Source organism: Numenius arquata, chromosome Z (genome assembly GCF_964106895.1).
Source record: "Numenius arquata chromosome Z, bNumArq3.hap1.1, whole genome shotgun sequence".
Lineage (NCBI taxonomy): Eukaryota > Metazoa > Chordata > Aves > Charadriiformes > Scolopacidae > Numenius > Numenius arquata.
Genome location: NC_133616.1, coordinates 31873116 through 31899641, shown reverse-complemented (window position 1 = coordinate 31899641; position 26526 = coordinate 31873116). Strand labels below are relative to the sequence as shown.

The following is a 26526-nucleotide window of genomic DNA, read 5'->3' as shown; positions in this document are numbered from 1 at the left end:
GGCAGCTACCAGCTCTTTCTACAAATCTAGATATAGAGGAAATACATTAAAGTATTGAGAATAACATCTCAGCAGCATGGCTGCAGGACAATTCAGTCTGATAGTAACAGTGAAGCCGTAACGAAGTAGACAGTATATACAACAGGTCAGTTGAACTCCAGTAAAATCTTTATGCCCTACCATATCATCACTCATTTTCTTTTCCTAGATGTGTCACAGAAAAACCCTATCTAAGGCATTGGGAATTGAAGACTAGAAGCCTCAGAGATGGCTTTTGAATTTCAAAATGGCTTTTGAATTTTCAAAGGTGTTTGATAAATTTATCAGATGGTGCTGCAACTTTTAAAAAAGATTGGCAAGCCTCTTATGCATATGTGCAGGAAAGATTCCTCTTTCCCACCATACATAAGCTTTCTCCTGCTAATATGCAGTTTGGACACTGGCATGAAATACTTAAGTTGGTTAACAAGAAACAGAAATACCACTACAAAATTTAGAGACTGAAGAAAAAGCAGCATTTCATAATGGCAAGTGAAACTATCATTTTGCCTTCATCTATTATCAAAGTTATCAGTTGTGATTGTGCCACTAAATAGAGATGGTTAAATCAAGCAGAACAGGTAGCGAATACAACTATTTGTTATTTAGGTAGATGATCATTCAAGCAGTATTTAGCTTATCACAAACTTTTCCTATTATGTCTTTTACGTCGGAGAACATCTCAGAAAATCAGAAAGGATGGAACTGCATAAATAGAGGCAGCTTTTATCCTGCTATATTTATTTCATAAGTATTGGGGTATCATATTAACTTCTCTGTTGCAAAAAAATTGCTGTTACTTTACATCACAGCTGGAAAGTATAAAAAAGCTTCAAAGCAAATATATTTTGCAGGAATTTATCTATTACTCCTTTTAATTGAAAAAATTTAACCACTCTAGCAGAATGCGGCTCCTATTAAGCATCAACAAAATTGCTTTGCTACAGTAATACAAGAGCAAATAGGATTCAAGAGAAGTAATCTAATTTTTATCTAATTCTAGTAATTTGATTTTATCAGAACTTAGCTATAGCTGTGGAAATCATAGTGATAGTGCCAAAGCATTCTACTTCACAAGCCAGCATAAATTCAAGTATTTCAGACTCTTCCTTGATATTTTTCATCTGATGAGTGTGAACATCCTGAAAAAAACCCCAAACTTTAATGTATCCTGGTCAAACCACCACTTTGTGTGTGTACGCTCACAAGCACAGCCACAGCCTGCAAGATTTTTGACTATGTAAAACAATTATTTTGCTCTTGTATGAATAAGATAATAGAAAGAACATGGCTCTTCTTGTCCTGAGGTACGTAGTGCTCTCTTGCTATGGACGTTCAATTTTTGTGTTTTGGGGTTTTGGGGGGTTTTGGTGGTTTTGGTTTTTTGTTGGTGGTTTTTTGGGGGATTTTTTGTTGCTTGTTTGTTTTTAATCCTAGGAAAACAACCACTGATTTAATTAGCCCATCTTTAAAGGTAGCACTTCACTCTTCCTACCTACTTCACTCTTCCTCACACAAAGACTGTACGGAAAATGGTCATGAATGCCTATTCATCAGAAGAGACGTATCCATCCCTAACATCAGGAGAAAAATAACACATAAGCATTTTGCTGAAGCAAGAACCTGGCTACTGAGAACTGCTTACACAGGCAGCAAACAACCCTGTTTTGATGTCCCATCTACCCAGTTCAGACAGTGGCAAGCTCCTGGTTTCCCAGAGCATAGCACACCAAACACTGCATGTGAATCTGCTTCCTCACATACTTGAAAGGTCCATATCACTACCTGATATGGAACCAAAAAATGTGTCTCTTCAGGAGTTGTAAAGGAACAGGAAAGCTCTTTCTAGGCCAGTTGTTTAGCCAGTCCAGCTTGCAAAGGCCATGAGGTCTTGAGACAGGAGGCATGAAGCTGCTATCACGACAATGACAATGCTTTCCATTTACATAGCAGGTATTTTATAGCACCTTACGTGGGTAAGAGATCATTTCAAAGCCTTCCAGAACTTCCAAAGTAAAGATTTTTTTTTGCTGAAGGTAGAAGGGGAAACAAGTCAAATGATGGTTTTAAATTAATGTTTTAAAAATTTTTTGCAGCACTTCAATCAGCAAATTCCAATGAACTTTATGAGGAAGATGCTGGATCCATTTTATAGAGATGAGGCAGTTTATTCAGGCGTCATAACAGGTCATATCAGATCCAGGCAAAAAACACACATCCGATTTCTAGCCTCTGTAGTGCCACCCTAGCATAATTTATTTAATTAGAAAATATATTTATATGCATGTAACCAATTAATGTCATAGCTCTTTTGAATCTTCATGGTGAATTATAAAAGCACTCTTATCCTAGAACAGTATTTTGAAACTAAGCATCAATAACTACATTATCAGCTGCATTTAACTCTAGAAGGCAGCAGCTATCTTGCATTTTGCAAATGTATCACTATTTTTTATTTTTCCTTTACAATAATAGAAAGAACTCTGATATTCAAAAATATGCCAGACAGTACGCACCACAACCCACTACCTCTAGAGAAAGCGTTGTCAATTGGAAATACATTCCAATCGTCACAGCTAAGCAATTTCTTAGAGTAAAGGGATTCTGAGTGATTTCATGGTACAAGGAAAGGTAGTTAATGTAACACAGAAAAATTAGATTGTTAATTGAGGTGTCACATAGTAAATGAAAAATTTCACTATCCACTGGAAAAAATAAAAATAATCATGTAAGGGCTATAGTGAAACAAAGATCTGTGTGCCTCAGCATATAAAGGACTGGGTTTGTCACGAAAATTTTTTCGGGTCCATATATTCAGGATTTTTGCAAGCAGAACCCTAGAAACAGCAGTGCTGAGATTTAAATTGGATTTTGAAAGGGCTCTTTTTCCTGTGGCAGACAGTCAGAAATCCTGCTGACGGTCCAATTTACAAGAAACAGATGATGTCATTTTGATAAAGCTCTCTTCTAGTTTCACATACCCAAGTGTTTCAGAAAAATTCAGACTTTCTGCTTTCTGGGAAACATCCAAAAAGGCCAAGATCCCAAGGACTGAAGGGAAATAGAAAGACAAGAAATGGAAGTACATTATTTATCAAGTTCATTATTTATCAAGTGCGCGTTTTAACACCAAGCCTTGTATGTCTGTGTGTACATTCTGGTGTGTTCAGGAAACTACATGCATACTGCATACAGTGAAGTTTCTTGACTCCTATAGATATAAAATAATATGATTGAAAATAACATGAACAGACAAAATGCTGCAAGTAAAAGGATAGTATTTATTTGTTTGGTTTTTTTTAAAACATTATTACATTGATAGACTATTATTTTAAAAGGAAGACCATAATATATTCATTCAAAACTAGTCTGTTAAGCATATATATTTAAACTCTAATTTTTCATACACATAATGAAAGAACATTATATTTTACAAATAGCTATTTTTAATAGACCTTATCAAAAACATGTTTAAAAATAACTGCCAAAATCTCTCTTTAAATGTACAAAACACCTTTGCTGGCGCTGAAGATACCTTTCTTAAAAGCCAGAAATATCTAAGTCAACAGTTCAGTCCACATCAAACCCTACTGAAAGCAGTAGTGACATAAAAATGTATAAGCACTGTACAGAGTAAGTACAGCCTTTGTCTCAATACTGTACATATCTGTATTTGTTTAAAAATGTTTTATAAAAACTCTCATTATTGAACTTAACACCCTTTCCTGTCTGCAGAAAAATAGAGTCACTGAAATTATCTCTGTTTACTAAAATGTCTCCTCTGTCTCTGAATGTGAATCTTCCCTCGTAATTCGAAGGGAAATTTACCACTTATTTCAACGCGAGCAGGACTGGAAGTTTTCTTCAGCATACCGCTGTGTAATTCCTCTTACTTTCACTTGGTTTCCCCCTTAGTTTCATAACACAAAACATCATAAAATCTCTTATACATTAACTGAAGAAATCAGAACTCAAGTACTTCAGCTTACGAGGCTGGTGTATGGATTAGTTCACTATAAAATCGAGTGTTCAATTAAACAGAAACCAATTGCAAATAACATCGCATGCTTTTTAATCAACACTCCTTTCTCTCCCTTGCTTCCTTTATAGTGCCTTCTGGCATTTCTTCTGGAATGAGCTTTTTAAGAAGGTGCGGTATCCTGGATCATCCACATATTCATTCCTAAAGCGGGAACTCAATACTCTCTGCCTCTTCTTCTCTCCCAAGATGATATCTGCTCCATAAAATGTGTCTTCAAATCTCATGTCAGAGGCTGTAGACTAAAATCAGACAATAATTACACATACAGCTTCACACAGGTCATTATATTCTGACATATTTTAGACAAGTTACATGGAAACTCAGATATATTTCACTAGATCATACGAAGCTAGGCTAAATATCTGATTATGCAGTTACAACTGTTTTCAGGAAAATGTCTAAATATTAAATATACATTTTAAATACACATTTAAAGTACAATTTTTAGCTTTCCATATTTTGCATGTACTACTCATCATTTAATTCTCTATGTCTTAATATTCCTTAGAAATATGTGACTAACACCAGTTATTAGTTTTGATTTTCTCCAGAGGTCACACAATCACTCTAATTCAAGCTGAAAAACAGCAACATGGAAGTGATGCAATTGTTGGTCAGGTTTGATCCTTGCAGCATCAAGCATTATCTACCACTTTGGATTCAGGGAACTTTTAAGTGCAACCTACTATGTCATGGACCTCTGAAAAGAAACCTGCACACTGCCTAATTTGCAAAGAACTGGAGTCACAAGTTCAGTTGTTCATCAGCAAACTTAAAACAGTTGGGAATCAACTGAAACAAAGCAGTGGGACAGCAAATAGCAAGCCATTTGGGAAAAAGCAGTAGCAGAAAATATTGGACCAACTTTCACTACTGGAGTCATGGTGAAGTTCCCACAATTGGGAAAAGCATCTTTTGGAAGGAATTGGTCTCATTTATTTTAAGAGGTGGACACAATACTGTAAGCTGCCTTTAACTTGCACTGTCTTCAACATGAGGAGGGGAAGGAGGTGCTGATCATAACCTGAAGACTAAGCTACATATTTATAGAATTTGAGGCAATAGTAGGAAATCATGCAAAGGTCTGAGCACAGGCCATGATTTGTTTTATTTAGTTGACCAAATGTAGATGTGATGTTTTTACCCTATACTTAACTCCCCAATTAAGTTAATGGTGTCAAACACACAAAAAAAACCCCAAACAAAAAACAACAAACTATAAAAGCTCCATTTTAAAAAGAGTAGAATAAACCCAACTACATTTGTATTGTTATCCTTTGTGAAATGCAATAGTTTACATTCTACAGAACAGGCACTTAATTATAAATACTTTTTACACGTAGTCTCTAAAACAAAAAACAGTAATGGAATGCCTTCTGAGTACAATGCAAAATCCCATTGAACATAACCAGATGGTTCATTAACATTTTTCAAGACATCTATCTTAACCCAAGGTGGTCAGGACACTGAAAGATGTGTGCATTTATCCCAAATACATTGACAAAAAGGCGTCTAGCCAAGAATACCGGATCACTGCACCTCCCATTAGAAAGAGCTGTCCTAATCTTACTCTATTCCTTCAGTAAAACAGGACGTACTGCTGGTGAACACCCCCTCAGCAGGCTGACAGCCTCACGTTTCTATGTCTCTGTTTCATTCCCAGCTTTACTGTTCCTGTCTCACATGATGCCCACCCTTTCCTTCGACACACCTCTAGCTTCTGAAATATACAGCATCCGTGTTGGATTGGCTGCTGAGAACTGGATGAAAGGAAATGATGATAATAATGATGAAGCCAGCTGCGTGTGGCAAGAAGCATAGAAAAGGAAAGCCAGGCTGAAACCTTCTTCAGCTGCCTCTCCATGCAATGCTACATTAGTCCACCAATCTCATCTAATCTGATGTATGCCTGCAGAATCAACTCTACACATCATTCCCCTACAACTCCTCACACACAGCTCTCAAGAATCAGCTAATTAATGCCACATAACAGATGTGTGAACAGGTTACGTGTATGTGCCCACCACCCTGCAGCAATGAAAAATATACTGTACGCTGCTCTCTTCAAAGCTTCACTGAAACTATTATTCAAATAAGAGGGAAAATTTTATTCAGATCAGTGAATTATTGTTTGTGCTCAATTATGGTAAGATTTTTGCATCTTTATGCTTTGGTTTTACATGTTAGGGAACCTAACTTTTAGCTTGCAATGCAGTTTTAAACAAACAGTTTTAGAATAGGACATGGACATGAGAAGTATATGGTGCTCTTAGTTGACACAATATTTAGCATTAATGACTAAGACAGGTAACGGCAGTCACCTTGTCTCCTCTGACAACTGTATAGCATAACTTTCCTTTTTCAAACTTTGTCATGCTCTTTATGAACCTCAACACGTTTCCACACGGCATACATATAAACGACTACCTGGTGGATGTTGTTTGAAACTGCAGGAAACCAAAAAAATACAGTAAAGATTTAAACCAAAGACTAGCGAAATGCTGATGAGTCCTGCCAGTGACATTAGTGAGCTCTGATCAGCTACTTTGTTTCTTAGAAAAAGCTAATTGCATTTTTATTAAATTCAGGGCTTTTAAAATCACAAAGCTCTGAGAACTTGGAAAGTTTTTAATAACATATACATGTTATAAGCATACTGAAAGAACAGATGACTGGCAATTTAAAAATTTTACTAACTTGATAATTAATGATCTGACAGATGATCTACCAAGATGTCCCTTTTAGGAGAAAAGAATTATGGTTGACATCAGCATTTACCTGTACTGGAAGAACTAACCATTCTCACTAGCAAATGGACACTTGTGCTAATTGTGTTGATTTAGCTAGTCATACTAGTACAGGCTTCAGAAAATATTTGTCCAGTTTAAATTGAAAATCCGGAATAAAGGTAAGGATAGTGTTATTGGCATTTTGGGCATATATATACTATAAAGTTATCATCAGCAAATACTCACAAAACGTGCTTTTACTCTCTTAGGAAGCTCTTCATCTAGTGTATAGATCTCTTCTCTCTTCATTACTATTTGGGAACCATCTTCAAATTCAACCTAATTGAAAAAATGGGTATTTAAAAATAAGATAATAATTTAATTCTTGCAGGAAGTTTCGGGGAATGTCTCCAAACAAAAACATATGTGCAAACACAGAAGACTTATATACAAATATTTTACTAGCTATTTTAGGAACATAAAATTAGGATAAAACATAAAAACTGTTATTTCTTAGGAACTGCAACACATAGATAAGTTGAAAATAATATCTAAGCAAAGAGCTTTCAAAATCAACACTGACACATAAAGTAAGATTTATTAGATTAGGAATGCCAAACAGTAACAACACAGAAAACATTATTTTGTAGGACTGACATATTAAAATGTCTTCATGTCATTTTTATTTGCCTCTAATTTTTTTTTTACTTGCTTCTAATAAATAAAAAATTAATTTTAACATACTGTACTTCAAGGTTGAGGAAGACCATGTCAAAAGAAAGTATGAGTGACAACTAAGGAAATACCAGTTAACAGAATTTTATTGAATCTGATGGAATTTCTTTAAAATGCTCTGTTCAGAAGATGAAAAGCTTTATCATGCTTAGGTTTAGATTTAATCCAACATGAACCCCGTTAGCAGAAAATGAGAAAGGAAATGTAACTAGGTGTTGGGAATGTTAAAATGCTGAGGCTTTGAAGCATTTAAGTCTTTTCAGTAGCTGCTGCTATTTTTTTTAATACTTCATCTAACAATTGTGAATTTCAGCTATTATCTACGATTGCAGTTTTAGTTCCACAGAAACTGTACTTTAAAGTTTGGTATAAACTTAAAAGAAGTCCCATTCCACATTCTTAGGTGACTTAATGAGACCTTATAAATGACAACAACCAACTTAGGTTGGAAGAATAAGCCCAAATACATACATAGGAAAACATTAACTGATCAGAAGTATTATCACAGATAAAACTGAAAAAACATGTATTTGAAACAGTAAACCCAGACTGGGTTTTGTATGTTCGAATTGAAACCTTGCCATGACTATGTCAGATTAATTGTGAACAGCTGAAAAATCTGATATAGTATACCCATTCTCAAAAGTCAGGCTACAGATCTATAAACTATTAACTTCTTTAAAAGAATTTTTACAGTGACTTAACAGGGATGCACAGATCTGGGATGCATTTAAAATAAGCAGAGCACAGATGGAAAGTAAAGTCACAAAAATCATCCTTGCTCCTCTCTGTTGCTGTCACTAACCCTATAAGTATAGTCTGCTAGTACTATGTTAGAGGAACTTAAAAGTTAATTTTGCTTAAGCTTGTTTAATAAAATTACATAAATTTATGTATTTTTCCCTAGGATGCAGGAACAGTCTTTCTGCTATTCTTGATCCTTATTGCACAACAAATTTGATAATATGTTTTTGCATAATAGAGTTGGTAATAATGTTTTTTGCACCACTGGTGAAAGAACTGGGCAAGGAATGAGCTCTGCCAGCTCCATGAGATCAGAAAACCACCTCCTGAAAGGGCAATCTTTTTGTTTTTACTGGTAGTGTACAGCAGAAAGCAACTGCATTAAACCACAGAATCTGGCACGTTTGCAGTATGAAATATATTGAACATTTACAATGAAGAGTAACTGGAAGTTCTTCAGCTATAATTCAGCATACCACACTGGAAACAAATTCGCTGTGCTGTACTGTACTGCAAACACAACAACAGCTTCTCTAAGTCTTTCAATGGTATCATGATTCATACAAAATATAACCTCACCATCTCTAATAGCTCCAAGTTAATCCAGACTTCAGATACTACTTTTCAAATCATCAATTTTATCCAGCAAGTTATTTTATTTGGACTTCCACTACTGTATTGTGTCTGTGTAGTATGTTATTCTCTCCATGAAATTTTCTTTTATTGGGACATCACAAATTAAAGGGTCAGCTGAATTTGTTAGAAGGCCATTGATAGGGTGAACACATAATTTAATAATCTCAAATGAAGCTCAAAAATAAATAGTGAACATCAATTTCAAAAATTATTAAGACATTAAACATAGATGACATTAACAATTTAACTTGAACACCTGCTGCATTTGGCATGTATAACTCTGCTTAGGGATTGTGTAGGGTACTGGGTTGCGAATGTCGAACTGGATGACATGAATTCTGGTGTGTTGTGTCATAGCTCCTGCATACATAAGTACTGTGATATTTGGTACAAATGTCTCATGAACCTGAGGAAAATTCAGGTAGAACAGATGCACCTTATTAGATCACAATACGTCTTTTTCAGTCCTTCCTTCTGTCATACCGATCATAGCAGATTTGGTAAGAGAATCTCAAGACTGCAACAGAGACCTCACAACCCAGAAGAATGGAGTATATTTATGCATGGGTCCTAGAAGCTATCAAACAGGTTGTGTAGAAAGACCAGAGGAAGAACTACTAATGTGTTTTGAAGTTAGCCCTGCCCCCTCCATGTAATAGACTTTCTGTAATCTGTGGCCACGTTGTGGCAGCCTCCTCTCCCGTCCTTCAGACTTAAACACTTGTTTGTCTCCAAAGTCCTACGAAGTGCAATCTGGAATACCTCTAATCTTTAATTTTTGCTGCTTGCCCTGTGATAGGGGTTGTTACAAGGCAGTTTACTGTAATCTCTCATGGCTGTTATGCTGAGGAACTCCAAACCTTACTGAACCTCCGCATACCATTTTCCTTAAACTAAACTGGTTTCATCATATTGTCCAAGAGGTCCAAAATAAGACACACAAGTTTGTTTGACTATGTCAGATTCCTTCAAATATGAAAGATAACAACATTCATCTAATCTACCTCACAGTATTCCTCAGAAGACCAGCTGCTTAGAAGATTAAATGATTTGAAGATTAATGTTACTACAGAACAATAATCTTTATATTTTATAAAGAACTTTTCACCTTCACAATAAAATACAGCTGCTAAACATAAGGGAAGAGGTAAGATTTAGAGACTAGCTCAAGGGATCAGGCATTTGAGGACTTGAGTTCGATCGCAAGTCATTGGCAAAGTGAGAAGGTCAATGCAGCAAGTCATTTAGCCTCCCTGTGCCTTAATTTATCTACAGATATAACAGTAAATTTGCCATTTTTGTAGAGTAATGTGAGGCCCTCGGATGAAAAGAGTTACATAAGTGAAAATGATTATATATATATAAATGAAATGTACCTAGATTCTCATTCTTTCAGAAGTGCTATTATTATTGTGATTGTTTTATTGCAGTTTCTACCATTCACTTGGGTACTCAAAGCTGCTGACTGATTTTTCTCAAAGGCAAGCACATAAAAAAACAATTACCTTGTCTCTGAAATCAGAAGTCAGCTTTTTAGCCTTGCCTGCAGTGTTCATGTTCAGTTCCCTTTTGCCTTTGCTAAGTATAAAACACTCCTTAGATTATGTGTTAATTAATTCAGAGGTGCCTCAGACAAGTGAAAGTAGGGCTATTTATGCTCTTCTTTTTACTGTCCCCCCCTTCCATCCTTTTACAAAATGCCTAGGGTTCATTGTAGTCACACACCAATACTTAATTTTATATCATTAATTGTATAATTACCTGACATCAAATAAAAGCAAATAACCTGAGAAAATAACAAATGTTATATTTCGGTCTTAATGTTCCACCTGTTCACCTGAGTTCTTGTGAAATAACCCATTTTCTTGATTTTATAAGAACAGGTGAAACCTCAACTCCTAAAGAGTGCACAGCACTTGTTAACAGTTTAGATAGCTTCATTTATTAGTTTAAATGCATTAGCAGTTACAATAAGAGTCAACCCTCCAGCCTTTTCCAGCTTTGAAGCTGCAGCTGGCCAGTCTGATGCTAGAGTTGAATGAGCCATTTGCAATAAAGACATCTGAAAAACAAGCACATGGTAATAAATACAGACACCCACCTGATACATGTGAGCTGTGTTTGTTCCCAGATACTTTGCACCATACAGTTTTCCATCAGGCCACTTCACTTGGACAACCTCTCCCTCTGCAGGTGGGCCCAGCCTTAGGCAATCTCTGCTCTATTTACAAAGAAGGATGGATTCTCAAATCAGTGAGTGAGCCACCACACTTTGAAATTACCAGTAAGCTGCTTTTTACAACTTGGTAATTGGAGGAGTTTTATTACCTTGTGTGTTTCAAGTTTTATAATCCTGCTAATGGGCTAACAGATGATACTGTTAGCCTTTATGAAAATGAAATACTGACCAAAGAAACATTCTCTTTACAGCTTGACGCTGCATTGGTAAGGCAACATATGCAAAAATCAGACAGCTACCAGCAACTGTGATACATTTCCCCCAAAATGAATTTGCATCACACATTGAAAATAAAGATCACTAAAGTGCAATTGCGTATCTGCAACATTTTCTCTTTTACATATTCAAGTAATTCATGTTTTGTTAACCACAGCATATTTTTGCTAGTTGCTAACTTTGCTGACTGAAACATACTCTGATGGATCAAACTATAAATGGCGAGAATGCCAATGAGTTCTTTACTTAGCTGACGGAGAAACACTGAAAGAATCCAAATGCTTACAAAGAAGAACCAGGTGGGATTTTTCTATTCAGAGGATATGAAGCAGTTTTTTTTCCTGTGTTTTGCCCAAATTTTGTGTGTGACTTTTTGAGCATGTCAGAGCAGCACAGTTTATGCTAGTTGCAACATACCCTTGTTATGGATCCTTTTGCCCCATCCGACTCAGTATGACCTAAATGACTCATTTGCAGAGCACACTGACTACACACCCATAACAACAGCTGTCCACATGAGGAAATACATGAAGGATCGTGTCAGGTCTGTGCTCACCAGTTTTTGGAAATACTCACCCCAACAAAGGCATCTATACTTTGTACTGACTACATCACAAGATTTATCTTGTAAATGAGCACTAATTTGTGCTCATTGGTATTTGTGCTCAAATGGTATGAGTTTCAACAAGGGCAAGTGCCAGGTTCTGCACTTGGGCCACAATAACCCCAAGCAGTGCTACAGGCTTGGGGAAGTGTGGCTGGAAAGCTGCCTGGAAGAAAGAGACCTGGAGGTTCTAATTGACAAGAGGCTGAATATGAGCCAGCAGTGTGCCCAGGTGGCCAAGAAAGCCAACGGCATCCTGGCTTGTATTAGAAATAGCGTGACCAGCAGAAGTAGGGAGGTGATTGTGCCCCTGTACTCAGCACTGGTGAGGCCACACCTCGAGTCTTGTGTCCAGTTTTGGGCACCTCAATACAAGAGAGATATCGAGGTGCTGGAGCGAGTGCAGAGGAGGGCAACGAAGCTGGTGAAGGGCCTGGAAAATAAATCATATGAAGAGCGGTTGAAGGAGCTGGGACTCTTTCGTATGAGGAAGAGGAGGCTGAGGGGAGACCTCATCACTCTCTACAACTACTTGAAAGGACACTGTAGAGAGGTTGGTGCTGGTCTCTTCGCACAGGTAATTAATGACAGAACAAGAGGGAATGGCTTCAAGCTCCAACAGGGTAGGTTTAGACTGAACATTAGGAAAGAATTTTTCACAGAAAGAGTGGTCGGACATTGGAATAGGCTGCCCAGGGAGGTGGTTGGGTCACCATCCCTGGATGTGTTTAGGAGCCATTTAGATGTGGTGTTGGGGGATATGGTATAGGAGAGAACTTTGTAGTGTAGGGTAGATGGTTGGACTCGATGATCCCAAAGGTCTCTTCCAACCTGGACGATTCTATGATTCTATAATTTAGTGGTATATTTCTTAGGTGACCATGCTACCTGAGCTACTGCTAAGAGGTCTAGACTGGGAAGAGAAAAGATAATGCCAAGGACCCAGGTGCAAGGGCTCAGTGACAAGGTCCTGCAGGACTTGGTATTATCTCGGGTTGCTGCAGTACTATTACTGTTTTCAAAGTTTGCATAGAATAATTTACAAAAATATTTTATTTTTTACTTCAACAGTTCACTTCCAACAGAGGCCAAAGATCATCATGACAAAGAACTCAAAATGTGGGAGCTAAAATGCACTACGGTGATCCTTACTGGGACATTATCATGTTATAACATCATGCTAGCCAAATCCAGGCTTTATAAACGGTTTTTAATCACACGTATCTTAATCCATGAATTTGATTTGATGCATGAGAAAAGAAGTGAAAAGCTGGATTTTCACAGAAATACATTTTCCTGCATGACAACACTGTCTCTGTCATCCCTCAGGTGCTGTGCCAAGGGGACAGCTCTAAAATATGCCCTGCGTGTTTGCCTGGCAAAGGTTGTTGTGACAGACACATAAAGATGTATCTTTTCAACTTCACCATATATCTGGGGTAGTAGGTGGCATTAGTGTATTGTCTTTCCTGATATTTCCAGGAGAGGAAGGGAGAGAGGGGAAAGGGCAGAGCATGGCTGCTGCCTGCTTTCCAACAGTGGAATAATTATGACTTCTCAGGGGACAGGGACTGCTAAATACTATCATAGCTCTGAGTATAAATTAAATGAGACCATATTTTTAATGCTCTCTTCTCAGTGAAGACTGTCAAGATGCTTATTGTCATTATCATACTTCTGCTATTTATCTGAAATACAAAAGTGTTTTGAATGAACTTGTAAAATATATCACTGAAGATAGCAAATTTCCTGAAAATAAAAAAATCTATCAACAATGTCAAGCCAAACATTACTTTTCCAAGAACAAAAGCCCATCATGAATTGTTCCCTTTGCACCTTGCACAAGAAAAACATCTCACAGGTTCTCTAGACTAGCTAAAGGAATTGATCATATGGAAAATTAGAGGTCTCATGCAAATATGTAGACAAATAACAATCCCATTCTTCATTTATCCCAACGTCTTAGTCTTCGGAACAATGTTTGGAAAACCTGTACTAAATAGTTTTTGCTGATTTCTGCCAGAGTTCCTCTCTTTTATTTTCATATTACATAACCGTTTTAGAGACTGTCTTTTTACAGCAAAAATAATTCTCACCAATTTCTCCTGCAGAATGATTTCTTAGGCTGATAAAATTACAAAAATGCAACCTCACTTTTTCTCAGTCATATCATAAAAAGTCAGACATCAAGATATGGCAATCCTTCAACATTCCCACACACCAGCAGTAAATAACATATAGTGTGGGCTCAGTCTACATTCAGCGTATAAACCACGTAAATTTCCTGTACAATTACAGAGTATATCTTCTTCTGCATACAAATAGACAAAATCATGCCTATCTGCACTGAAAAACCTATTCACTTAAGTGTCCGGTTTCACATTCCAGCTGTTTCACAGCTCAGAGTCCCAGCTCCAAGCATGGTCAGCTACAGCAGGTTGCTCAGGGATATGCCCAGTTGGGTTTGAGTATCTCCAAGGGTGAACACTTCACCATCTCCCTGGGGAACTAGTCCAGCATTTGATAAGCTTCACAGCAAAAAAGTCTTAAGTGAAGAAAAATTCCATGTTAAGGAATTTCCTGTATTTCAGTTGGTACCCTTTGTCTTTCATCCTGTAACTTTGTACCACTGAGAAGCATGTGGCTCCATCTTCTTTACTTCCCCCATCAGGTATTTATACATTTGCCTAAGATCCCCCTGAGTCTACTATTCTCTAGGCTGAACAGTTCTGGCTTTCTCAGCCTCTCCTCATATGACAGATGCTCCAGTTCCTTCATCACCTTCATATCCTTTCACTGTATTTGCTCCTGTATGTCCATGGCCTTCCTGTAGAGGTGAGCCTGTAACCGGACATAGCACTCCAGATATAGTCACACCAGTGCTAGCTTTACAGCCATTCAAAAAAGTTTCTCTATGAGAAAAAAACTGTAAATAACAATAATTCTAAAGCCTTTTTTGTTTATTACAGGTGGTATTTTCTGGTTTTAGAAACATCTATTTTGGAATTCATTATATGAACTAAAATAGTAAGTAATCCATTTGCAATAGATGTTGGAAAAATATGCTAAAATACTGGGTTTGTTTCCTATACTGCCACTAAGGAATTCTTGTGTACAGCACTACAGATAAAGCAGACATTTTTGCTATTTTTCTCTTCTGATATTCCTCTGTTTTCACCACAGAGGCTGAACAATACTTAGGTTCATTAAGACTGGACAGAGCATTTTCAAGTAACAAATCCTGTTGCGGTGGCAGGGTGGTGATGGTTGACACAGACTAGGAACAAATGTGGAGCCACACTAAGAAAAAAGAGGAAGTCTGCACCTGAAGCATGTAGTTGAATCCAGGAACTGTCAAATGTTGCGAGATTCACATCATTTGAATATAGCCACTGACATCTGAAGAAAATACCTTTATTTTTAAAAAGTTTTAAAAAATATGCTGAAGGGCTTTCTTAAATCAAGGCTGAAACATATAGATATTCTGGTCTAAGACGAACTTATGAACTATTGAGACTATTATCCAGAACTGTCAGAACAGAGACCCATAATTTTATTTTGACAATTTTTTGCATGGCAATTGTGTTACTAATTCAGCTACTACAAATTCAACAATTGTTTTGGAAATGACAAGAATATAAGAGCCTTTGACTTCTTCTAGGTTTGATGCAAAGGAGCCACATTGAAAACAAATATCTTCAGAGGAAAGAGAAAAACTGTGGTGTAATCCTTGAAGTCAACATGGCTAAATTGGCTCATATCTTCAGGCACTGGCTAAAAGAAGTCTGCAAGTTAAATTGGTAATAGAAAGGATACTGTAGTCTTTCATGTCAATATTGTAGTAGGAAAGGATGAAATTATTCTGTGAGTACAAATATGAGCCAATGGTAATGTACAGTGTCTCTGGTCTGACAGAAATCTAGATAGAGAGAAAATCTTACAAAGGAAAATATTGGCAGGGCCAAAGTAGAATATTTGAGAATTTACTGAAAAACAAAAAGTTTTCAGTTTTAGAGATTTTTCCTCAGTGAGGAAGGCAGCAGTTGAACAAAAAAGACCTGGAGACTACAATACATCATTTAATAACACTTAAAAAAAAATCTTTTCAGGTTAAATACATGAAAAGAAAAAAGCTCTCAAAAACATTACTGAATATTCTGAACACACAAAACCCCCACCACTTCTTTCCTCCTGAATCTAGCAGCAGGAAAAGCTTTTCATTAGCTTCTGCCTTTCAACAGTCAGCTTACAGCTCAATGTTTGATCTTTAAGGAGCTTAAATGGAATCATATTCTTACAAATCTGATTCAGCCTTTGGTGAATGTGGAACGTGACTGGTGAAGAAGGGACCAATTAACTCCTTTAACTTAAAGTAATGGTCATAAAGGTTAAAATTGTATTTAATATCATAGCAATAACTTCTGTCATTTTATCTCAAGAATTTGTTTGAAAAGAGGAAAATGTGGCCCATATGGCATCTCTTAGAGGAGGTATAAAACCAACGGTTGCTAGAAAACAATTCAAATGGAAAAATGCCAATACTTGTCTACTTAAATCGGGGATCAACTTCATCAGATCACCTGGCTCTTGATAACTGTTTTAATGAAGTGGTCCTACCCTGACTCTAGAGAAGATATAACAGTTGTGATGATGAAGGTCCCCGATTCCGTCCCACAATTGATAACCTAGTCTAGTATGTTTTGTTTTGAAAGCTGCTTTTGCCTCCCACTCATACTTTTGCAGGAGCATTCTGTGGAACTTCTCTTATTAGGATGAAGAAAATCAATCTCCATCTTGATCAGATCAGAATATTTTCTGTGGGAGATTACTAAACTCAGTTCTCATAGCTGTGCTCCTACAGTGGGCTTAATAAGGAAGAGGAGAATGAAACACTGTGAGGTATAAGACATTTGCAATCCATTAAGTAACAGTCTGAAGACCCTCCTCTACAGCTGATGAATATTACTGGAGACCAGATTTCCCTGAACATAGCCCTAAACCAAAAACATTCGTAAGTATCTCTCTGTGTGTATATATATATAACAATACAATGAGAATGGAGATTTCTTTTTCCATGTATAAAAAAGTAAGGCCAAAAACTTGGAAGGATATTGAAGAAAAATGAGTCTACAGTATACAGTACTAACGGGGAATATTGTCTGCAAGTGGTTCATTTTTGAAGTTTACTCTTATTCACTGCTAATCCATCTGATTAAGCAGAATTTTTTCCCTTATAGCTGTGCTGTTTTACAAACCTGAGGTTTACATTCATAAACTTGCATTGTTTAAAGTAATTTGTTGGACATGCAGAGTAGCCTCTTTCTTTTCTGAACCATTTCATTCTTCTGGAACTTATTAAATAATTTTCAAATCTTGTTTCATACACACAACATTCGTCTACCCATTTCCCATAAGGGTGTCTCTATAAAATCCACAACATGGAGTATCAAACTGTCATAAAGCATTAACCAAGACAGCAAACATAATCAGGCTGGCACCTCTTTCTTCAGGACAGTGTCTAACTGAGCAGTCCCTATCCCATGAACAATCTCAGAAACTCCTATTTTGTTTTTCTCAACACCAATAGAATTGTTTAATCAGCAGACACAGTGCTGAGCTCTGTTATTTTTCAAATCACTATGGTTTAGACTGTATTCAAAATAAAATATTTTTGTTTATTTAAATTGTATTCAAATTACAGTATTTTTCTCATTGTTACTTAGCAAAAATTTCTGCATCTCCTTGACACTCCTGGGTTTTACTTGGTGATTTGCTTTGTTTCCAAAACAAAGTGCAAAATGCCTCATTGTTTATTCAAATTGTTGTCAAATACCATTGATGGTATAATTGACATAAACAATACAGGGCTAAAGTGGTCAAGTGTGGCTCTTGCAACAGGTTTTGTCAAACAGCACAGACTTCTAATCCTATTTTTGCTGGATGGCTCTGTAACACAGCGACAGAATGAAATACACATAAATTATATAAATGATTTTACTTAATAGTAAAGGAATAGTATAAATATACACAGAAGCCAACTGTCATTATTTAGTGATATCAGTTATTAGGTATCAACAGTTATTTAATGATATCATTATAGGGATTATATCAGTTTAAAGACAATTTAAATGTAAGCTCAAAACTAGTATTTGTAACATTTAGTTTAGCTGAAGATATTTTTCATCCTTTGAAGTTACTCATTATTTCTGTACCATATGACAGCAAAACCCTCTAGGAAGACATATTCCAATCAATCAACCAACAGCAGTCTTGCAGGAATACTATGTACGAATCCATTTCGTTGTGCTGCTGCAGCTTTCTCTATCGGAGAATTCTTGTGAATCCCACTATGCTGTTGTCATGCAGCTTGGCATGAAGGAACGGCATAAGGCAGAGGTAAGCAGCAGCCTGGCTTCAGCCCCGCAATATGCTCGTTGATACAGATCCTTTCCATATTGTTCCATCCCTGATACACAGGGGCCATGGCACAATATTGTAATTCTCCTGGCAGACTGAAAACTGATAATCTAGCCCTGAGGTTTCAAAGATCAAAGAGAAACAGATACCGAAAAGAGGAACTAGAGCTAAATCAGACCCTATAATTGCAATAAAACTGGCCTTGCTATCAACATATTTTTTTACTATCACTCATCTTGTGTTTGGTTGTGAATTTAAATATGTTAAAATCGAACAGTGACATAGAATCTGTCTATTTTCTGTCACCCCCTGCATTGTTTAGATCCATAAGAATGCCTCAGACCTTAGTATTAGTGTATCTAACCACAATTTGCATGGAGCAAGCCATAGTATTGACTCATTTGGGCTTTTATGCTAGAAATTCCATGGTTTCTGAAAAATAAGTTAAAATTCATGCATGTTCTCCAAAACTGAATAAGCAACACCTCTAGCCTCCTATTTTGGAGGAACCAAAAATTCATAGAACATAGAACGTTCATTTCAATTTATAGCAAATAAGCATTCTGGTATTAATCACATAATTAACAGTTACTTGTCACAACACAGACAAACACGCTAGCTATATCTGATTTTCATTTATAAGACTTCAAGCGGATTACTAGTCCCCAGAATCACAACACAAAGAAGTCAGAAAAATCCCAGTCTGATTATCGGGCTTTTCCATAGAAATTGTCCTCTTGCCGATTCTAGTTGAACTGCACCAATCATTTCTAAATTTTCCCCTTAAACTAGGACCTAAGTTAAATTTACTATCCTACCTCATTGCTACTAGGGTACCTAGCATGAGAGAGTGCTCTCTGTACTGACAGGGACCAGCTGAAGGTGGCTTGAAAGGGAAGGAGTACAGAACTAAGCTCAGGGTGACCACGCTGTCAGGAAGAGTTGGCTCTTGCTGTACAGACCCAGGAGCGAAAAAGGGTCCTGTGGCAGAGCAGGAGAGGTACCTCTAAACAGTCCTGAGGATGGAGCTTCAATGTCCCCAAGGCCATTCTGTGAAGGCACTTCATGCAAGTCCTCTGTCCGAGTTACTTCAGCTAATGTTAACTTTCAATGTGAGCGCTAGTGATTAAGCTTCCACAGTCACGCTCACCAGTGATTGTTTCATGAGAGGCATGACTAATGTGTTCACAACTAACACCTGATCTAGAAAAGCTTGTCACATCGATAAATAACATACCACAGCTGCAAACAGTGAATATATCTACCAACACCATTAAAGCGGAAGTGGAGAAACAAATTGTGGAAACTCTCTGAAAACAACCGCTGATCTCAACAGACTGTCAAACTGTTTTTCTTTTGGGAGCTGATAGTATACAGTACTTAACGCAAATTTTTAGAAACACAGAATTAGGCTTCATATGTTCCAAGACAATTTGAATGAAAAGGAGAGTGGTAGCTAATTTGCCACAGTCAGAATTTTATCTAAACAGGAACAGCAATTTTCACAGTGCATTAGCATTTGAAAGAGCAGGCCTGATTCCCAGGAGCGCAATTCTGGTTTTGAATTGGTATAAATTCAGTGAAATCACCAGATTAACAGAATAGTTACTGTAATTCAACAAATTTAGCCTTGGATCACAGAATGCATAGTATAAAAATACTTTGAATTTATGTAAAATATGTTGTCCTTAAAAATGTTACTGAATCTTCTCTTACAAAGTGAATATATACTTTCACCAAAGGGAAACTGGAAGACAAATTGGATCATGCATTCCTGAATATATCTAAAAATTTCTTACTTTCCATTCAGCTTCGAAAGTTAATATTTCAACTGTTACATTGCCTTTCAGCAAAGTATTAATAACAAATACATGCATAACATTAATTGACAGAATCTGGGCAGTTCTGTGGGATTCAAACCCACATTGTGGAATGTGGCTTAGGATGTCCAGCCTGGCACTGGAGATCACAATAAGGTGCAGGACAGAGGACACTGAGGAAGCCTTAACTGGGGGTATGATATACTCTTATGGGACAAAACTCGGTGTCAGCATTAGGAAGGTAAAGTCGGCAAAGGTACCGGGACATCTGATTCGCTGTGCCTGACTGAAGTACAAGGCTCCTTTAGTGCAGAGGAGAACCCTTGCTTATGCTTACATTAAAGTTAGATGACACTCTGAATCCTGTGGTACAGCCTTATGGGCCTTCACCAACCTATATCTTGGTAAAAGCCTAAAGGTTTAAAGTTCCCAGTAAATCAATTGCGGTCAGACGAGTGCAAAGAGCAGATCACATTCTGCTCCTGCCCCTGCCTCAGGTTGTAACACACATGAAGGAAAATGCTCCTTCTTCCCCCTTACTTCCCCCCCCGAACATACAAGGCAAGTCTGGAAATAATCTACTTCTGAAACACACAACAAATAAGAGTAAATTGCCAGATCTGAAAATCCTGGGGTTTTTGTCAGAAAAAGGGTGGGAGGGAAAATAATGCTCCTCCCCCACTCCTCATCTCAATGGTTCCTCTGCGATTCCAGGGATTTAACTATGCTCCACACGCTCATCACGGCTGTACTTGTGCTCATAGACATGGACGCACACTCACTTTGCAAGCACAAGAAGCACTGAAATATATTTCTGTCTCCCACCTGCTTCACTGCAAAGTCAGCCATCTTATCGTAAACTGAAAAGTAACGGATTATCTTCCATTTTGTTTTTCCTGCTGAGCTGTGGGGGCATTACCTTCAACTCATCTAAAATCAGTATTGATAAGGATCCATAAAGCATTCCATTATAAAGTGGAAAGGACATTATACACAGGAAACTATGTAAAGATAATACTCATATTTGAAGCTTTAATTTGGCTTAAGCTATCCTATATTGATTTTTATGCTTATCTATTGTTGCCTGTCTTTCTACTGTAACAGGAAACAAAGAAAAAGCAAGACCCACAGAAAAATCACTTCTGTTCTGCATAAGGGAGTAAAGTGAAAGCAACTCACTTCAATCAATATGGTTATAGTACTATACAAATTTCAGATTAGAATCAGACTATTGCATCTTTTGATGTTTTGAAGCTTCAAGAGTTAAACAACGGAATAAAAGCCTCCAGTCTGAAGCCTTAGAACTTAGTCTTTGTTTTCAAAAAGTTTGATTTTAACTCAATAAGACCACAGTTTTAAAAACAGGAATTCATTTGTGTTAGAAGATGCAAACAATGATTTGCATGTGTATCAGCACTTGCAAATCCAGTGCAAAAGTTTACAGTTGCAAAAATGTGTTAAAATAAATTTCTCAGCTCACACAAACTTGAAGAAAATTCTTCAAAACATATATATACATATTTAAATTCTTGGAGTATTTCTTAGAACAAGAATGCAAAATCCTACACAATTTTTACAAATCTATCTAACCAAGAAAAGAAACCCAAGTTTTCTCCTCAGAGACATGTCATGCAGCTCTCAAACTTGCTTTCCAGAATTTTTCACAATTGTCTGTCAATGGTCACACCATACAAAATGCTGAGTAGTAAGTTCAACTACATAGCAAGTAATTTAATAATGCTGCAAAAAAAGTTGTGCCAGCCCAACATGAGTAGTGCATTATTCAGCTCAGAGACTCAATGTTGTCTCAGTTAAGAAATAATTAAAAAAAAAAGGTTGCTAAACCTATTATAATTCATTAGGTCTATTTTCCCACAGCACACAACTAGTTCTGAGGACTTTTTGACTAAGTTTATACCAAATACTATCTATCCTCTTGTTACCTTCAGAAATGCATTGCTTGCTTTTCTATTTCACTTTCTCAGAAATCACTGGTGATGGTGACACTGGAGTGCATCCAAACTATCTATAGATTGCCCAGAAAGCATGAATTCAACAGTTCTAATTTCCTTAGCCATTCTTTATAGATTTACATGCCAGTATAATAAAACTGAACAATAAGCTATTATTGTCTGTCAGAAGCCTAATGGATCTTTCACAGATACAAGAAGGCAGGTAAGCACTACTATTTAAAGTTTTGATTTTAACAGGTAGACAAGCAGAAAACAGTTGTCAGAAGAGGTAAAGGGAGAAAGGCATACAGAAGAGAAACCACTAGAAAAAATGCTGGAAACTAGTCAGGAGTTTAGTCATTTATAATGCCAGACAAGGTTGAAGGAGGAAAAGTTGCATGCATCTCGTTTGTAGGACAGATTTTCAAAAAAAACCCAGCATCCTTTGGAAATTACTAGGTCTGGAATCAAACCTTCTATTTTTTATATCCAGGTGGACATTAGTGGACTGTCAAGACTTACGTGCTAGCCCAGTATTTCCGAATGTCTATTGTTCAAGCAGTATGGTTTTTCAAAAGCATAGCAAAAGTATTAATGTATACAGGAACTGAGAAGCTGATTGAATGTCCACATAGACATATGCAGACACATATTTATTGTACCACTGAAAGTCAGTAGTCCAGAAAAAGTCATTAGGGAGAAGTTCTTGCAAAGAAGTAAGACTTTGTTCTTGAACGTACATCCCAAGCATTGACACTCACAGCCCCCAAAAGTGGTACCTTTTCTAACCTGCACAAGCAAAAAGTCCCACCTACATAATGGCACATTATGGTTTGAAACTCATGTTCCCTTTTGCATATGGAGGAGATAATTTTTGAAGAACCGTTCAGCTAAATCTGATTTGTTCTACATCTCAAAGGAGGATGAAGTAAATCCATTCTGTGTGTCTCTAGTCTAATAATACTATCCTTGGGACAATCTGTATCCAGCCTGACTCCTTTCCCTGTACTTTACCCCAATTAGCTCACCTTGTCTTGAGCAACTTCTAAGATTATAAACGCCTATGCAACTTCAAACCCCTGCGAGTTATCTAGGCCAGGAAGGATCATTCAGAATCTCAGCAAGTCCACAACCATCAAGAATTGGCAAGGCTATGCACACAATATGTGTGGACATTAGAGTGTGGGTCATGAGATGTCGAAGCTTTAATTTCATAATTTTGTAGGGGTGTGAAGTGAGCATTTGCGGGTCAGGACAGAATTAGAGGATTGCAAAGAAGATCCCTGGCAGACAAAAATTGGGTTGTTTGGCTTTTTTTTTTTTTAATAGCTTCTCAAATTACATTGCTATCATTCTGGCAGGTTTTCCTTCAAATACTGGCAACTAAAATGTGCTCCATTTTATTACAAAGAAAGCAGAGGATAATAATTTTGGGCTTTGTGAAATTTAGATGCACACTATAAGAAGTTGTAGCCTTCATGATAATTTCAGTGAAGTACTTTGGCTGTCAGAGTTCTCAATAGCCCTGTTCCTCCCTCCCCTGCCAGTGGTAAATTTAAAGTACTGATAGACACAGAAAGATAGAGCTTAATCTTCTCCATTCTCTTCACACTGAAGGCTCTCTTGGGTCCACTACTGAAAGAAGGTACTTGCATAAGTATCAGCATCAGTCTGTCAAGGATTCCAGGTATCACTGTTGGTATGTTAGAAAATCCACTATTTGGTATGGGTTTTTTCATGCTTGACTTTTTTTCAGGTGATGTGGCATCTACTTCAAAAAACAGTGGTAGATAAAAAAAAAAATCAAGCAAGATGCTGAATGGACAAACTTGACACATGCAAAAATAATTTGTTTCTGCTTTTGACAGCTGCAGTCTGAATGTCTTAACCTGAACTAATATACACCTTTTCAAGAGTATGCTTTTTGGATTTTATTGAGACCTCAGAAAATTACCATAATGTGTTTGTGCAAAAAAACCTCATGAACTCCTGAATACAGCATCCAAGTATCCTTCTAAACATATATCACTTCCTCAGCTCTTAAGATGCTCTTGCTTATAAGGAACACTTACAGCAGCATTCTGTAAGCTATAATAACCCTTAGGATGGTATTCAATTTATATATTTTAATAAGTAAAGTCCATGTTGGGGTTTGGGCATGATAACCCACAGATCAGCTTTACCTTCTCAATGGAGAAACTCTACATTTATACACTTAATAGTAAACTAAAACACAATGTAGGTAAAACATGGCAGTAAGCCACGCTATACGTGCACTCATTTTTTTCAACTTGTTTGCTTGATAACCACGAGGTGAAATCATGACAATAATTATGTGTAAACTGGTCACTGGAGGACAAGGGTACTTACTGGGGCAAGTGGCCTGGAAAGATGTCTACCATTTCAGGAGGGGTGTGTTCAGCCCTCCTGTAATCAGACCCCTCCACAGACTCGAACCATGCTTGACTCCACAATCTAGTTTTTTAATTCCTCTCTTTCTTGCAATCAATATATTTTGGTGGGATCTGTCAGCTCCTGAGCAAGTATGCTACAAGCTCTCCCTGTTTAGCTAAGATTTTAGTAAGGTAATATGGGAACAACTTCATCGTTAGCTCTAATTTCAGAATACATATATACGTATATATTTTTTAATTATACTTGCTGTTAATGCATTATTGGCAGCCACAATATATAGAGAAACAAATAAAACTCCTAGCTAAATATCCAGAATACTAGTTTCTAGCAAACTGCCAAGATATGATAGTGAAGATAGATCCGTCAGGTACTAACAAAAAAAACCCAACAAAAACCAACACCCAAAAAAACCCCAACTGTGGGACACCCTCCCCAACTGAGCAGGCTAAAGAACTGAGACATTTCCTAAAGCCTATCATATGAGAAGCAGCTGAAGGAACTGGGGTTGTTCAGCCTGGAGAAAAGGAGGCTGAGGGGAGACCTTATCGCTCTCTACAGCTACCTGAAAGGAGGTGGTAGACAGGTGGGGGTCGGTCTCTTCTCCCAAGTAACAGGCGATAGGACAAGAGGAGATGGCCTCAAGTTGTGCCAGGGGAGCTTTAGATTGGATATTAGGAAAAATATCTTCACCAAAAGGGTTACAGAACATTGGAACAGGCTGCCCAGGGAGGTGGTTAAGTCTCCATCCCTGGAGGTATTTAAAAGACATGTACGTGTGGTGCTGAGGGACATGGTTTAGTGGTAACTTGATAGCGTTAGGTTAATGGTTGGACTTGATGATCTTAAAGGTCCCTTCCAACCAAAACAATTCTGTGATTCTATGATTCTATAATCTGTAAACTGACATCTAGCCTATTGGGCAGGACAATACTCCTCCTGGTGCTGAGCTAGGCCCTGTGTGACAAGTTACAGAGCATTAATCCTTCGAGAAGTGGCAAGTGGCAGGCATATATGCTGCCTGTTTGTAGCAGATACTCAGAAGTGCAGCATATGCACTCCCCACTTGTGTGCACGCATCATTAAACTAACTGCTAAAACTGTCGTCTCACCTCCTTTAAGATATCACATACTATCACCCTCACTGCAGTCTTTCCATGACTTACAGGGGAAGTTGTCCTGCTGTGTCTTCCAGCAAAAGATTGTACCCTTATACTTCTTTGCCACCTCTTACATCTGCTGGGTTAAGGGAAAGCTGACTGGTTAGCACATCAACAAGCTATCTAATGGGTTTAAACATTGTAATCGAGGAGTAAGTGTTCTAAGAAATTCTGACAAGGTAGAAATCAGGTAGCGTACCCAAGAAATAGCTTGAAATAAAAAAAATCTATATAGCTATGCCTATATCTAACACCTACACTTAAAAAAAGGCCATGCTATATTTAGCAAATACTAATACAAACCAAGAAAAATACATATGAGAAGAGAACAATAAATACCCTGCTTTGGTAGTTACTGAATGCTTACAAGCAAACAGAGTTTCAAAAAGCTTTGAGACTGAAATTTCCCTGCTCCCTATTTTCCTCCTTGAAAATAAATCACTGTGTCTGAACATTGGAATTGTGGTCTATTGTGAGCTGAGCTGAAATTATGTAGTGGATTCAGCACATCCTGGAAACGCAGAAAGCTCCTGCTATCTTTGTGAGCTAGTTGAAAAGTGAAAACAGATTAGAAAAATAAGTTCTTCAATAGGCAGCAACATTGCTTTCACACCAGATTTGATGAATAAGTCCTCCCAGCGGCACTAACACCTGATACGCACATTGCATGGATTAGCAAGTTTTAGTCCAGGCAGAAGAAAAAACATTTTTTTTTCCTTTCCAGTAACTGCTGCAGGTATATTATCTAATGAAAACACAACAAGATTTCTCTAAGGAATGT

The 26526-nt window shown here is 37.3% G+C and overlaps 1 protein-coding gene across 1 annotated transcript in view; it reads right to left on the bottom strand.

Annotated features, from left to right (window-relative positions):
• Positions 1-4143: 4143 nt before the first annotated feature.
• The window catches only part of KDM4C (lysine demethylase 4C), a 261718-nt gene continuing 239335 nt past the window's right edge, over positions 4144-26526 (bottom strand). The window contains exons 21-23 of the mRNA XM_074166872.1: positions 11027-11146; positions 7057-7149; positions 4144-4320 (exon numbers count right to left, since the gene is read on the bottom strand). Coding sequence (XP_074022973.1) covers positions 4144-4320; positions 7057-7149; positions 11027-11146 — 390 coding nt within the window. The remainder of the gene's footprint in view (positions 4321-7056; positions 7150-11026; positions 11147-26526) is intronic.